Source organism: Plasmodium sp. gorilla clade G2, assembly GCF_900097015.1.
Source record: "Plasmodium sp. gorilla clade G2 genome assembly, chromosome: 4".
NCBI lineage: Eukaryota > Apicomplexa > Aconoidasida > Haemosporida > Plasmodiidae > Plasmodium > Plasmodium adleri (nom. inval.).
This window is the reverse complement of record NC_041696.1, coordinates 212,426-228,051: the sequence shown is the minus strand read 5'-3', so window position 1 is coordinate 228,051 and position 15,626 is coordinate 212,426. Positions and strand designations below refer to the sequence as shown.

At 18.4% G+C, this 15,626-nt stretch overlaps 2 protein-coding genes across 2 annotated transcripts; one reads left to right on the top strand and one right to left on the bottom strand.

Moving 5' to 3' along the window:
• Positions 1–629: 629 nt before the first annotated feature.
• PADL01_0404300 (dipeptidyl aminopeptidase 3) lies at positions 630–3,455 on the top strand (the record flags this gene model as incomplete). The annotated part of the gene is made up of 2 exons (XM_028685157.1): positions 630–993; positions 1,129–3,455. 2 exons carry the CDS (start codon positions 630–632, stop codon positions 3,453–3,455), a joined length of 2,691 nt encoding a protein of 896 aa, XP_028536684.1.
• A 229-nt stretch (positions 3,456–3,684) lies between these two features.
• PADL01_0404200 (conserved Plasmodium membrane protein, unknown function) lies at positions 3,685–15,333 on the bottom strand (the record flags this gene model as incomplete). Its single annotated transcript, XM_028685156.1, has 1 exon — positions 3,685–15,333. One exon carries the CDS (start codon positions 15,331–15,333, stop codon positions 3,685–3,687), a length of 11,649 nt encoding a protein of 3,882 aa, XP_028536683.1.
• Between the last annotated feature and the right edge of the window lie 293 nt (positions 15,334–15,626).

The following is a 15,626-nucleotide window of genomic DNA, read 5'->3' as shown; positions in this document are numbered from 1 at the left end:
TGGAATAATATATATTTTTTATATGGTTTATGTGTATACATATATTTATATGTAAAGAAATATAAATGACCATATTTATAAATAATGATGTATAATAACGTGGTCCTTTAACTTTTAACTTTTTTTTTTTAAAAAATTGTATGTATTTTATATTATATATAATATTGAATGAAACATATCTGTTTATCTTTATCATAATAATGTTTATTATTATGTTTGTCTTTATTATTATATTTTTCTACTTTTCCTTTTACTCTCTTTCTGCTTCTCTTTCTCTCTCTCTCTTTTTTTTTTTTTTTTTTTTTGTATGCACTATAGTGCATTATAAATAAATGAAAGCACAAAAGAGAAAAGAATAAATAATTAAAAATATGAATTATAATTAATAGCAAAACATAAAATATAAAAAAAAAAAAAAAAATAAAATAAAAAATAAAAGTGTAAAATGAATAATTATATATATATGCATATAATTTTATGTTATTATGTAATAATTAAATTATAACGGTCATTTTGTTGTTGACCATATATATGATCCATAGATATGTCTATTTTTTTAAAACATTTAATATATATATATATTTATATGTATATATATTTTTTATTATTACATTAATTTTTTTGCTGATATGATTTTAATATTTTCATTTTGTTTAATTAATATATTATTTTTAAATTTTATAAAATGTGATATTCCTGTTCACTGTTTAAGTAGACACGTGGAAGGGAAGTGGGAGATACACCTGGGTCTCTTGAAAAAAAAAAAGAATTCGAAACAAAAAAGTATTGAAGGTGTTACATGGAATGATGGAGTAGCTAGGAATATAATGGAAGATAAACAAAAAGGAAACCACAACAATGATAATAATAATAATAAAAATAATGATGATAATAATGATGATGATAATAATGATGATGATAATAATGATGATGATGATGATAATTATGATTATCAATGTGGATATAAAAGACCTGACAACGCTGATTATCATGGTGTAATATATTTTTTTAATTATATATAAATATAAATATATATAAATATATACATATATAAATATATACATATATACATATATATATACATATATATATATATATATATATATTTTTATTTTATTTTCCTTTTAGATGATTTGAACCCAGAGAATGAAGACACTAAAAAACGATTTGAAGAAAAAGATAAAAGATTTATCGTGTTCAATAAAGATAGATCATTAAACATTTTGAAAGAGAATGAAGAAATTAATTATACTTATAGTGGTCATTGGAAAATAATTTATGATGAAGGATTATATATAGAAGTATATAAAGAGAATGAAAGTAAAGAAGTTTATTTTTCTTTTTTTAAGTTTAAACAGATAGGTGATATTTCTTATAGTTATTGTAATAGCTTAATTATGGGTGTTGTTAATAAATATTCTTTAGATAATAATATATGGAATATGTCATATGAAGAGAATATAGAAGAAAATATAACATCTGATGATAAAAATAATAATATACATTTTTTTCAAGATGAAAAAAAAAGTATTTTTAATATTAATGATAATAATAAAGAGATAAATACTAATATATCACATATTTATATGTTAAGAAAAAATGTAACTTTTTTCAAAATCAAAAATAATAAAACAAACAAACCAAAAAGAAAAGGAAAAAGAAAAAAAATTAAAGAAAATATTATAATAACTAAAGGTAGTAGTAATAATAATAATACAAATTTAATTCCAAATGATGATAATTATAATAAGATGGTTAAAGAAAAAAACTTTTTTGAACTTATTGATTATTATAATGATAATTATATTAACTCTGATCATTTACAAATGCAAAAATATTGTTGGTATGCTAAAAAGGTGGAAAAAAATTCTGAACAACCAACAAATAAAATACCTATTCAGAGTATTTCACCTTTATCTGTTAATGCAGATGAATATAATAAATTATATAATGAAAAAAAAAAAAATAATATAATAAAAAAGCATGAAAATAATAATGTGTCTATTTTAAATGATGATAATAATTTACAAGATAATATTATACATCTTAGGAGAGATAAAAATATGATCACAAAATATAAGACAGGTTTACTTATTATGAATAATAATAATAAATATGAGAAAAAGAATAGTTTATTTTATAAATATAAAGATAAAAATATAAACTTAAAAAATTTTAATTGGTATAATAAAGAAGATATAAAAATGAGATTAGGGCTTTATATAAAAATATTAGATGATGCTATAGATCAAAAAGATTGTGGTTCATGTTATGCTAATTCAGCTGCTTTTATAATTAATAGTAGAGTAAGAATAAAATATAATTATATAAAAAATATCGATTCTTTATTTTTTAGTAATGAACAATTAATATTCTGTGATATATTCAATCAAGGATGTAACGGTGGATATATATATTTGTCTTTAAAATATGCATATGAAAATTTTTTATATACACAAAAATGTTTTCAAAAATATAAAAATAAAAATATATATAATACTAAAAGAGATGATTCTGAATATTATAATGAATTACACAATGCTGATGATAATTCTTTATTATGTGATACATTTAATCTTTTTAAAATGAAACATGAGCAAAATAAACTTAATAAAATAAAGATAAAGCAACAAATAAGTATGGATACAACTAATGATTCTAATAATGAGGAGGAATATAAAGAAAAAAATGATGATAATGGTCACTTATTACTATTATCGTCATCATCATATGAAGTCAAGGATGATAATAAAAAAAAAAATAAAATAAATAACATTCAAACGAACAACATAATGAATAATAATAATAATAATAATCATAATAATAATAATAATAATAGTAGTAGTAATATTAGTGAGGATGTATTAAATGAAAATTATATTTTAATGGATCAATATCAATATAATAATAATATTGATACATATGATATTTCAAAATTAAATTCTTGTGATGTAAAAATAAATATATCAAAATTCGAATATTTAGATATTCAAAATGAAGAAGAATTAAAAAAATATATTTATTATAATGGACCTGTAGCAGCAGCTATAGAACCTTCAACTGAATTCATAGGATATAAGAAAGGAATTATATCAGGCAATTATATTAAAATGCAAGATGGAAATAAAAATAATGCTTATATCTGGAATAAAGTTGATCATGCTGTAGTTATAGTTGGATGGGGAGAAGATACCTTTCATAATTTTATTAAAAAAAATAATCTATCAAAAGAACAAATAAAAAATATATCAACAATAATAGAAAAAAATAAAAACAACAATAATAATGATAATAATAATAATGATAATATTATAAAATATTGGAAAGTATTAAATAGTTGGGGTGTCAAATGGGGTAATAAAGGATATTTTTATATACTAAGAAATAATAACTCTTTTAATATTAAATCATATATTCTAGCATGTGATGTTAATTTGTTTGTAAAGCAACAATAAATATTATAACACTGAAAGGATTATTGACACATATATATATATATAAAATATTTATTTTGTAATTAAACATAAAACAAAAATATATATATATATATATATAAACATTTGTTTGTAAAACATTTGATTATATTCCACAAAAATAAAAATATACATACATACATACATATAATATAATATATATTTATTTATTTATTTATTTATTTAAAATGTATATTTTTCATTTTATTTTTTAGTTATCCTTATTTATTAGCCCTTTTAAAGAATCTCTTATTTCTGCATGTAGTTGTATAAATAAATTTAAAAATATAGAATTTTTATTATTACTTAATAAATTTTTGTAAATATGATAATATTTATCTAGATGATAATATAGGAATATTCTAAATTCTAAAACTTCATCATATATATTTAAATTTTTTTCTTTATTTAAATTATCACATGTATTATTATGATAATAATTTTTGTCCATATAATTCTCCTGATGTTGTTTATTTATATTATCATATGTTTGATGATAATTATTATGATCACTTATTATATTATCAATATTGTTATTACTCTTATTATTTATAATGTTCATTTGATTATATTTATTATCATTATGCTGATAATATTTTTCCTTTTTATCGTTATAAAAAGAATAATATATAATATGATTATTAAAAATATGATTCATGTTATATATATGTATATCATTATTAATATTAAAAATGTGTGTATATTTTTTAAAGGCTTCATAACAATTAATTTTATGTGTATTATTATTTCCTATTTGTATATCTGTATTAATATTAGCATGTATATAAGATCTATATATACATATATATAATAATTCGCATATATTAATTTTTAAAGTACATTTATATTTATATTCTGTTTTTTTACTCATACTAATATAGTTGTTGTATGTCTTGATATTATTTTGAACGTTACTATTAATATATATTTTTTCATCCATATTATTATTAATATATATTTTTTCATCCATATTATTATTAATATATATTTTTTCATCCATATTATTATTAATATATATTTTTTCATTCATATTATTATTAACATATATTTTTTCATCCATATTATTTGTATTGTCTTTTTCTTTATGTACATCCTGTGTAGGACTTACTATGTTTTCATTTATTACATGCTCATCAAAAAAAGATATATTTATCAATATTGCTTCCCACATATTTTTTAATTTATTCTTTTGAATATTATAATATAAAGGTATATGTATTAAAGCTAAGGAAGATAGTATTTTTATTTTATATACATTGGTGTTTCTTAAGGTATATATTAAATTATCTAATATTCTATTATGTAAATTATAAAAATTATATGAAAAGAAAAAAGAAAAATTATTATATATTAATTTTAAAGCATATAATACATTCCATGTTATTTTATTCTTTATATGGTCTTTTATAATTGATAATAAATATAAGATAATCTTTTTATCAACATTATTATTATTATCATCATCATCAAAAGAATCGATATTATTATTATCTACGTCATTAATATTATTATTATTATTATTATGTATGTCATTTTTTTTCTTATTATTATTATTATCCTTTACAGATGTGTATTTATATATATCATTCTGATATATATCAATCATTTCAATAATTATAGGATGCGGATGTATTTCATATTCCTTCAAATCTGAATATGATTCAAAAATTTTATGCTTTCCATTTGTGTCTTGCTTTAACATGTTATTATTTTTTCTTTTTTCTTTTTTGTCATCTTCATAAAAATAAGACTCTTCAAATTTATATTCATATTTTATATATACATTTAAAAATAAATGATATAATTTATAATATTTTCTTTTCTCATTTAATAAACCTACAGATAATAAATTATTTGAATTGACCCTATTTTTATTCTCTTCAAAATTATTATTATTATTATATAAATACAAGCTATGATTATGATTTATATTTGTCGACACATTTGTTGTACTTCTTTTATTTGTGAGTATATATTTTTCATTCTCCACTGTTTCTTCATTTATCTTCTTAGACATCATGCATATATAGTCTTCCTTTTCTTTAGTACTAATTTTTTCTTTTTCTTCACATTCTACACTATTACAATTATTTTTATAAACATGATTTTTATTATAATATTCTGAATGATCAGATGATGTGTTAGTCTCTATAGAATCCTTCTTTCCTTGAGTCACAAAAAAATTAGACATATCAATATTATGAATGACATTATTTAAATATAAATAATATTTAATCATAAATGTGGATGGCAAAATATTTATAGAATTAAATAAAAAGAAATTTATATTTTTACATATAAAAGCTATATATCTTATAATACAACATATAGCTCTATCTTTTTCTGTATTCGTTTTTTCTTTTATAATTAATAATAAGATATATATATATTCAATGTATGAAATTAAAAAAATATCTTTTGAACAAAATTCTTCTGAAGAAAATATTTTTGAAAATTGTTTATTTGTTTTTACACTTACATCCTTCTGTTCTTCTATTTCACATATCATATTATTACCATCAAAATTATTATTTTTTTTTTTGTCATTTTTTTCTTCTTTGTCAATGTAGGATACATTTATATTATTATATTTATTTTTTATGTTGTATGTGTGATCTGTATTTTCTTCAGATTCAATTTTCTTACTTCTAACATTCAATATGTCGTAAAATTTAAGTGCATTAATATTTGTATTTATTTGTAGGTCATTTATAAACTCTATAAATTTGTTGACATCTTGATTATTTTGTTTGTTGGAGTAATTACTATAATAAGAAAATGTTTTAATATTCTTATGAGTAAAATAGAAGGGCACATAGGAGCTAGCTATTTCACATATACAATTGTAAGTATAATATTTTAAATCTACAAATGAATCATTATAAAAATTTATTATGTGTAAAATAATATAGATATATATATAATATAATTCAAATAATTTCTCTTCATTTTTCTGTTTTTCTAAGTTATACACCAATAAATATTTACTATTGCTATTATTTTTTTTGTTGCTATTATTATTTTTTTTATTATTTTTGTTGTTTATGTCTTTATTTTTATATTGTGAATAATTATCAATGGACCCATTTCTGTCATCATAATTTTTATCAATATCATTCTTAAAATCTTCATAATTTGATTTCATATTATTCTCCTCATTATAATAAATGGACTCTCTGTTTTTTATATCATCTAATTGAATATTTTCTATTTTCATTATATTATTTTCACTTTTTAATGTGTTACATGTTTGATTAGAATTATATACATTTGTGGTATCCATATTTTCTTTTTTTAAGGAATATAAATGAAAAAGATTACTATCAATTTTTTTATTTAGAAGAATATCATTTTTATTGTCTATATTATTCACTCGTTCTTGATCATTAATATACATATTTTTTATTATATTTTTATATTTATTATTATAATCAAAAGAATTTTTTTCTTCTAATTGAATATGTGAATTTTTCTTTTCTCTCTCTTTATTTTCCAAATTCATATTATTAACGTTCAAAAGATTATCAAAGATATTATTTTGTTCTATCTTTATATTTATATTACTCTTTTGTTTTGGGTTCATAAGTTTATTTTTATTATCATAACACATATTATTGATGTTGTTAGTGTGTATATCTTTTCTACTTTTATCAGTAAAAGGGTGTGTATTTTTTGTAAGTGTGTTGTATTCTTTGTTATTAATAAAGTTTGAATGTTGTATATTATTAAAACTTTTTATATTCATACTATAATTACTATAAATATTACAATTAATATCACCATCATCATCACAATCATCATCATAATTATATTTTTGATTATCATTATAATTAGTCGTGTGTATATTATTATAATATATATTTGTAGAGTTAATATAGAGGATATTGATTTTTTTCTCATAATTTTGTATGAATTTTTTATTAAACATAAAAATATATTTAATTATATATTTACTTAAAGCAGTTATCATATTACATTTAATACTATGAACACAAGAAGAAACTAGATCTGCTAGTTTTTTTATATCTTTAATTGTTAATATTTTAAAACCTTCATATGTTAGTTGAGATATACATATTATAGTATTTAAAAATATATGTTTCACTTTACTTTTTTTATTAATTACATGATCATGTATTTTATTTATATTATATATATGTATTAATATATATTTTTTAAATAAATTAATTACATCCTTTTCTACATTTTGAATAAACATATATTTTTTCTCATCATCATTGTAATGGTTTATATATGAAGACATATGATAATATTGATCATTCGGAGTATTTAAATTATTTGTATTATATACTTGAAATGGTTCATTCATTTGAAGTGGTTCATTCATTTGAAGTGGTTTTTTTACTTTATTTTCTTTTATTTTTATATAATTTTTATTTTTTTTCATTCTTATATTTTCATCATCTTCTATAGAATCCTTCCCATCAGATCTTATATGGCTACTACCCATTTGTTTTTTTTTATTTTTATTAATTTTTTTTTTTTTTTTTTTTTTTTTTTCGCATGATGATGAAAACGAAATATTTGATAATGTATCTTCTATATTTTTTATAGAATGAGAAGAGCTGCATGTGCTTCTATCTGATTTACTTTTATTCCAATGACTTGTTATATCTGCGTTCCCATCTAGATTTATATTATAATATTCATTATGATTATTTTCTTCACATAGTTGGAGAGAACTATCTTTATCAGAATCGTTTTTTTTATTTTTACAATATTTCTTTGTTAATTCGTTATTGAATGTTTTTATATCATCCTGATTATTATTAATATGATCATAATAAAAATTATTACTACTATTATGGTTACTCTTTTGGGTTTCATTTTTTTTGTTTTTTTTGTTTTTTTTGTTTTTTGTTTTAATTTCACTACTTGATGTATTATTTATATGATACTCTTTTGTCATCAAGGCATTGTCATAATGTTGTTCAATATATATATCTTCATTTTTATTATTATTTATTGAAACATTATCATGTGTTGCTTCATAAGTGTCATAGTAAGAATTTATAAATATAAATATATCAATAACAATTTTGATTGATATAATTTTTATATTAATATTATCAGTTTGTAAGAAATACTCTAACAAATCTTTTACATCCTTCCAACAATGCATATAACAGAATAAATAATATTTTAATGTTCTTTGAAAAACTAAAAAGATATTTTTAAATATTTGTATATCATATGGTATAGAATTATTCCTTTCACATATATTTATATTATTCCTTTCACATATATTTATATTATTTTTTTCGTTATTTTCGCTTTTTATATATGATAATATATAATTATCATATAATTCGTTGTAACAATTAAGTGGTTCTTTTTTTGTTTCACCTATGATATTATTACTACTATTATTATTTTCTTTATTATGCAAACGTTCTATATTTTTACTCATATTTTCTTGCACCATATTCTTATCATTTATATAATTCATATGTTTCTGATTAGTAGATCCAATGTTTGCACCATAATTTGGAATATCATATAAAACATTATTATTTGAACTATCTTTATTTGTCATATGGCTTTGTTTTGTATCTGTGTTTTTTATAGGTTGATAAAATATTTTATATAAGAATATCAACATAAAATATATCAATTGAGCAAACGATATATTATATACATAATGTTCTTTAATTTCAGGGCAATATATAATATGATAATTATAATATTCATTTATATTATGACCATAAACATTAGAACATAAGAAATGAAACACATCTTGATTATATTCATACAATAAGACAGAAAATATATTAATTATAACAGTAATAGTACATATATATTTTGAATTTTTTGAATATTCATTTGAATAAAGAATATTTATTAATAGTTCATAGTATTCATTATTAGTAAACAAATTTTTATTTAGTTGATCAATATGTTTATATAACAAATTAACATCATTATGAATATTATGAGGATTATGAGTATTATTTATATTGTTTATATTATTTATATTATTTATATTATCACTTATATTGTTTATATCACTTATATTGTTTATATCACTTATAATTTTTTTTTTTTTTTTTTTTTTATTCTTTTCCATTTTCATTATTTTTAATAATGTGTCTTTATTATCACCTAATAAATTATAACAATCACAAGATATATATTCTAAAAATTTCAATTTAATATTTTTTGTTTCTTCCATTTTATTTATTTCTTCATTATATGTATTAAAATTAAAATTATTATTTTTACATTGATTTGTTTTCATATTATTCTCTTCATCTGTTGTATACATATGATCACTATCATCAGAGAACTTTAAATTTTTTAAATAATTATTTAGAGAAATAAAAATACGTTCATCGTCTTCTATAGAATCTAAATTATTAAATTCATTATCATTCATGTTGTTTGCTATTACATGTTTATTCTTATTATATTTATCGTTCATATGTTTCTTTTTATTCTTATCATTTATAAAAAAGTCAAGTTCATAACTGTTATCATCATTATATAAGAAATGATCTATAAATACTTCGTCATTTAATGAAGAATAATTGTGCATATGACAATTATTATTATTATTATTATTATTGTTGTTATTATTATTGTTGCTATTGTTGCTATTGTTGCTATTATTATTATTATTATTCTCTATATTGTTATCACAATTTTTTGGGGGGTTCTTTGTCTTTTTCTTTTTATTATGAAGCATTTTTTGTATACAAAAATAAAATACATCTCCATTATTAAAATAAATAACATATTTCAACAAATAAAAAAAAAATATCTTCATAATTATAAATAGTATGTCTTTATATTTTGTGATGGATATGGATTGAGCTACTCTTAAAAAGAAGCGATATATATTTAATCTATCTATAGAAGAGTGTAGATTGTTTTTATTATTTTCTTGATATGTCATAATAATAAGTTTGATTAAATTATAAAGGATGAAAATTATATTTTTTTCGGTCTGATTCATTTTATAATTATTATTATTATTATTATTATTATTATTATTATTATTATCATTAATCATATTATTCATATCACATATAATATTTGGAAAAAATATATCGTCTTTTTTTTTATAGTTTAAAAGTAATATATTATTAAAAATATTATAATTATCATAAGGAATACTATTTATAGTTAGATCTTCTTGTGAGTTTAATTTAAAAGGGATTGCACAATGACTACTAATACTATTAATACTATTAATACTATTAATACTGTTTATATTGTTTATATTCTTTATGTTGTTGAGATTATTCCTTTTTATTGTTAAATCTTCAGTTATAATAGCAGTATTCATATTGTTTCTTATATTTTTGTCAGATGTTTCCACTTCCATAGGCACAGAATTTAAAATATTTTCATCATATATCTCTTTAATACATGAATCATTAGCTACATTTGTAGTATCTTCAAAAAAGGAACTATTATTTTGTGTAACACTCTGATTGTTATAAATAGAAGATTTTATATTATGTGTCGATTCTATAAGACTACTACTATTATTATTATGAATAAAATTTTTTTCCTTATTCATCATAGAATTTGTTGTTAATATATTTTTTGTTAATGTTTTATTTGTTAATATATTTTTTGTTAATATATTTTTTGTTATTTCTATATTGTTAATATGTTCTGTGTTCATAAAATTTGTTGTGTATTTTTTATTAGCTTCATTATTTATATTATTATCCTTAAGATCATTATTTTCCATACCTTCTATAGTTTCATGTTTGTCTTTTTTCAACATGAATATATATTTTATTTGCTTACATTCAAATAAATATTTTAAACACAGAACAGCATTTGTCCTGATTTTTTGATTCTTATCATAGTAAATTATATACATAAATATTGGAATATATTTATTTATAGATTCATTATAATAATATAATATTTTATTCCAGTCATTTATATATACATGTGAAAATATTTTTATCAAATTATGTATTGCATATAATAAATTTATTTTTATAGAAAGTATTAATTCATCTTCTATTTTTTTTTTATAAACATAATTATCTTGTGTAGATAAAATATTTGAATCGCTCTTTTCTATATTTGTATTAATATCATCATTTAAATATATATTATTCATATATTTTATATTTCCTATATTGTATAACTCACTACATTTATTTTGATCACATATAAATGGAATATCTTTATAATTATCTTTAAAATTATCATCATTATTATCATCATTTTGTTTATTTTTTGGTTTATTTTTTTGTTTATTTTTATCATTGCATGTATTCATATCATTTTCATATATCCATGTTATATCTCGATTTTTTTTTTTTTTTTTTTTATTCTTTTTTTCTGACGACAAAAAAACATCCACATCATTTGATTCTGAGCATAGATGTAAAGCACCTGAATTATTCTCATCATGTTTATAACAATATGTATCGTCATAATATATCTCCCATTTATTATTATCACAATTATTATTTTCATTATATTTGTTGTCATAATAAGAATCTTTAGAAAAATCCAAGTGATAACAATCATGATTTTTTTCAAGCATCAAATTGCTTTTATTTTCATCGTCAATCTGTTCGCATGTATCAGTGTGATTACCAACACGATTCAATATATTTATTTCATCATTATTATGTTGTATATTATTTAATTTTATTATATGATGCATATAATTTATAAATAAGAAAGGTTTTAAGGATTCAAATAATGGATATGCAATAATTTCTTCCTTCTTTTTATTTCTAGATATAACTCTAATCTTTGAATATTGAGCTATGGTTTCATTAAAGATATTTATAAAAGACAATAATATTGCAAGTGAAGAAATATTTTTTTTATTTTCTTTTTCATTTTGTATAGGATATATAAAATATAATTTAAAATATTGATATAAATATTCAAAAAGACATTTATAAAAGTATAATAAAAAGAACCATGCTTTATCTGTTACAATTACAGGTTTCATTAATATTAATTTAATAATACAACACATACATGTTTTTATAATATAAAAAATATATAAACCTAAATGAACTAATGATAATAAATTTCTTGTAACAACACATATATTATAAATAATTGAAGAATTATATTTACATACATAATAAGAATTTATCATACTAAGGATTATTTCATAAAATTTATTTAAGTTATATAAAAACTCATTATAATTTTTAGATCTTAATTTTAATAAATATATATTTATTTCATTCATTTTCTTTTTCTTATAACTATCAATATTTAAAATTATATCATTATAAACTTTATTACTATAAAAACGAATATTTTGTAGTATATAAATTATAGATTTATTGGAATCTTCTTCATTATTATAAGATTTATTCAGTTTAATATTATAGTTTATTTTATCGCACGTATTATTATTATTATTATTATTATTATAATAATTATTATTATTATTATTATTATTGGATATATTTTGTGTTAGCCCCGATTCATCCCAACAACCAGAATTATAATCATAATAATAACTATTATTATTATTATTATTATTATTGTTATTTATATTTATATTTATATTATTATTATTTTTATTTTTAATTTTATTTTTATTATTCTCTTTAATTTTTTTGACAATTCTATTTCCTATGTTATCACTATCATGAGATACTCCACTTGCTGAATGAATCATATGAATTTTATTTTCATTGTAGACATTATATGATTTAAGAGAATAATCTATATTACACTCTGGAATTTTTTCATATATATTATTTATACTTTTATTATTTTTCTTAGACACATGATTCATATGACCTATATCTTCTTTATTCAAAATGTAATCACTATTATTATTATTATTACTATTAATATTATCATTGTTGTTGTTTATACATATAATATCATTCTCATTATGATTATGCTTTTCTAATAAAATATTATTATTATTTATAATATAATTCTGATCTTCATTCTTATGAACCCTATTCAAATAAGTTCCATTCCTTGATACATCCAAATTAATTATATTTGAAGAATTATATGTCACATCTGTTTGTTCTTCATTTAATATGTTTTTATTTATATGAGGGTTTGTATGAGTGATCATATGTGTATTCATATGTGGATTCATGTATTGATTAATGTATTGATTTACATCTGTGTAAGAGTTAAATGCCGTTTGTTCATATCTTTGAGGTGATAGGTTTATTTCTTTTTCTTTGATATGATCGTTTGGATTTTTTAAAGAGTGTATATGACTATTAAAAATATTGGAATAATAATTATTCACATCATTCACATCATTCATATTATTCACATCATTCATGTTATTCATATTATTCATATTATTCATATTATTCATGTTAGTATTATCTCCGTTTGTCGCTTTATTATTTATTTCACCCTCAAAATGGTTGTTATAATTATTGTTCAATTTATTATTATTAGCCACATCTTTAAAAAAAGTAGAACCCATATTATTCATAAAGGATATATTAAATTTATCATATACATTTGATTTATCCATGCTGATAGTATCTATATTTTTATTATTATATAAATTTATTGATTGTTTCACATTTAAATATTTTTTATCATTTCCAAATATGTTTCTATTTTTTTCATCCAATATATTATTATTATCTCCCACATTATTATAATTATTTAAGAATATATTATTTTTCTTCATGTTATTAAATATTTGTTGGGATTGATTATTTTGATGATTACTATGTATATTAATATCATGATCATTTGAAACATCTTGTTGTTTATAATTATTAAAAAGGTTGTGATCATAATTATTTCTTTGATTGTTATATAAAACCTTTATATTATTATTTGATAAAATATATTTGTCTTTTTTCTCAACATATATAATATCAGTGTCATTATTATTTTGTTCTTCTTTTATATGATTATTATATATATTTATTTTATTTGTATCTTTATCATGATATAAAGAAAGGTCATCAAATTTTATTATATCATTTATTGAATTATATGATTTAAGTATGTCAGGTATCATAGATATGTATTCTATATTTTTATTATCTGTAAATGGATTCTTATTATTATATTCTCTTTTGTTATTATTTAAAATATTGCATGCATTTTCTAAAGAATATACATCTCGATTATTATTACAATAAATATTATTATAAATATTATTATTACAATAAATACTATTATTATTTCTAATTTTCTTCTGATCGTCAATTGTATTAATCGTATCAGAGAAATTATTTTTTCCTCTTACCCATTTTAATTCCTCATCATTTAATAATAACATATAATTCTTATTAATTTTATCATACATATTATTTTCTTGTTCATTCATATGTATATTTCCATTTGCATTATATCTTGTAATACTATCAAACGTGTTTTTAAATTTTATATAATCTAAATATTTACTTGTATTATTATTATTATTATTATTATTATTGCACATATGATATGTATTGCTACCATTATAATGTGGATGAGGTATATAATTATTTTCTAGATTCATATTAAAATTTGTTGATATATATTTCATATCTTCATTTATATATTCTGTATTTCTTCTCTGTAATTCTTTTAAAACATTTTTGTCTATATCATTTTGGTTCTTATAATATGATAAAATATTATTTTTATTTATAATAATATTTTGGTTTCCATATAAATTATTGTATGTCTTATCATCTACATGAATATTACATGGCATATTATTTTTCATTTCTTTAATACTTTTTATATTATCAGTCACTTTCATAACATCAATAGTTTCATCATATTCCTTACTCATATGATAATATATTCTATCCTCCAAAATATTATTTTCTGGTTCTATCTTTTTTATCTTGTTGTATATATGTTCTTTTGTGTTGTTGTTAATATTTTCTTCTTCCTTTTTCATTTTTTAAATATAAGTAAAAAGATCTCCAAAAGAAAAGTAAACAAATATAAATGAATGAATAAATATATATATATATATATATATATATATTATATTATGATGATAAAAAAAAAAAAAATATAATTAAATAGTATGACAGCATATACATATATATATGTATGTGTGTATGTAGACATTTAAATATTTTTTATTTACATAATAATATATATAAATATATGAACATATAAATATCTTATTTGTATTAATTTTTGTATAAAGTAATATATGTATATGTAATACAAGTTATTATAAAA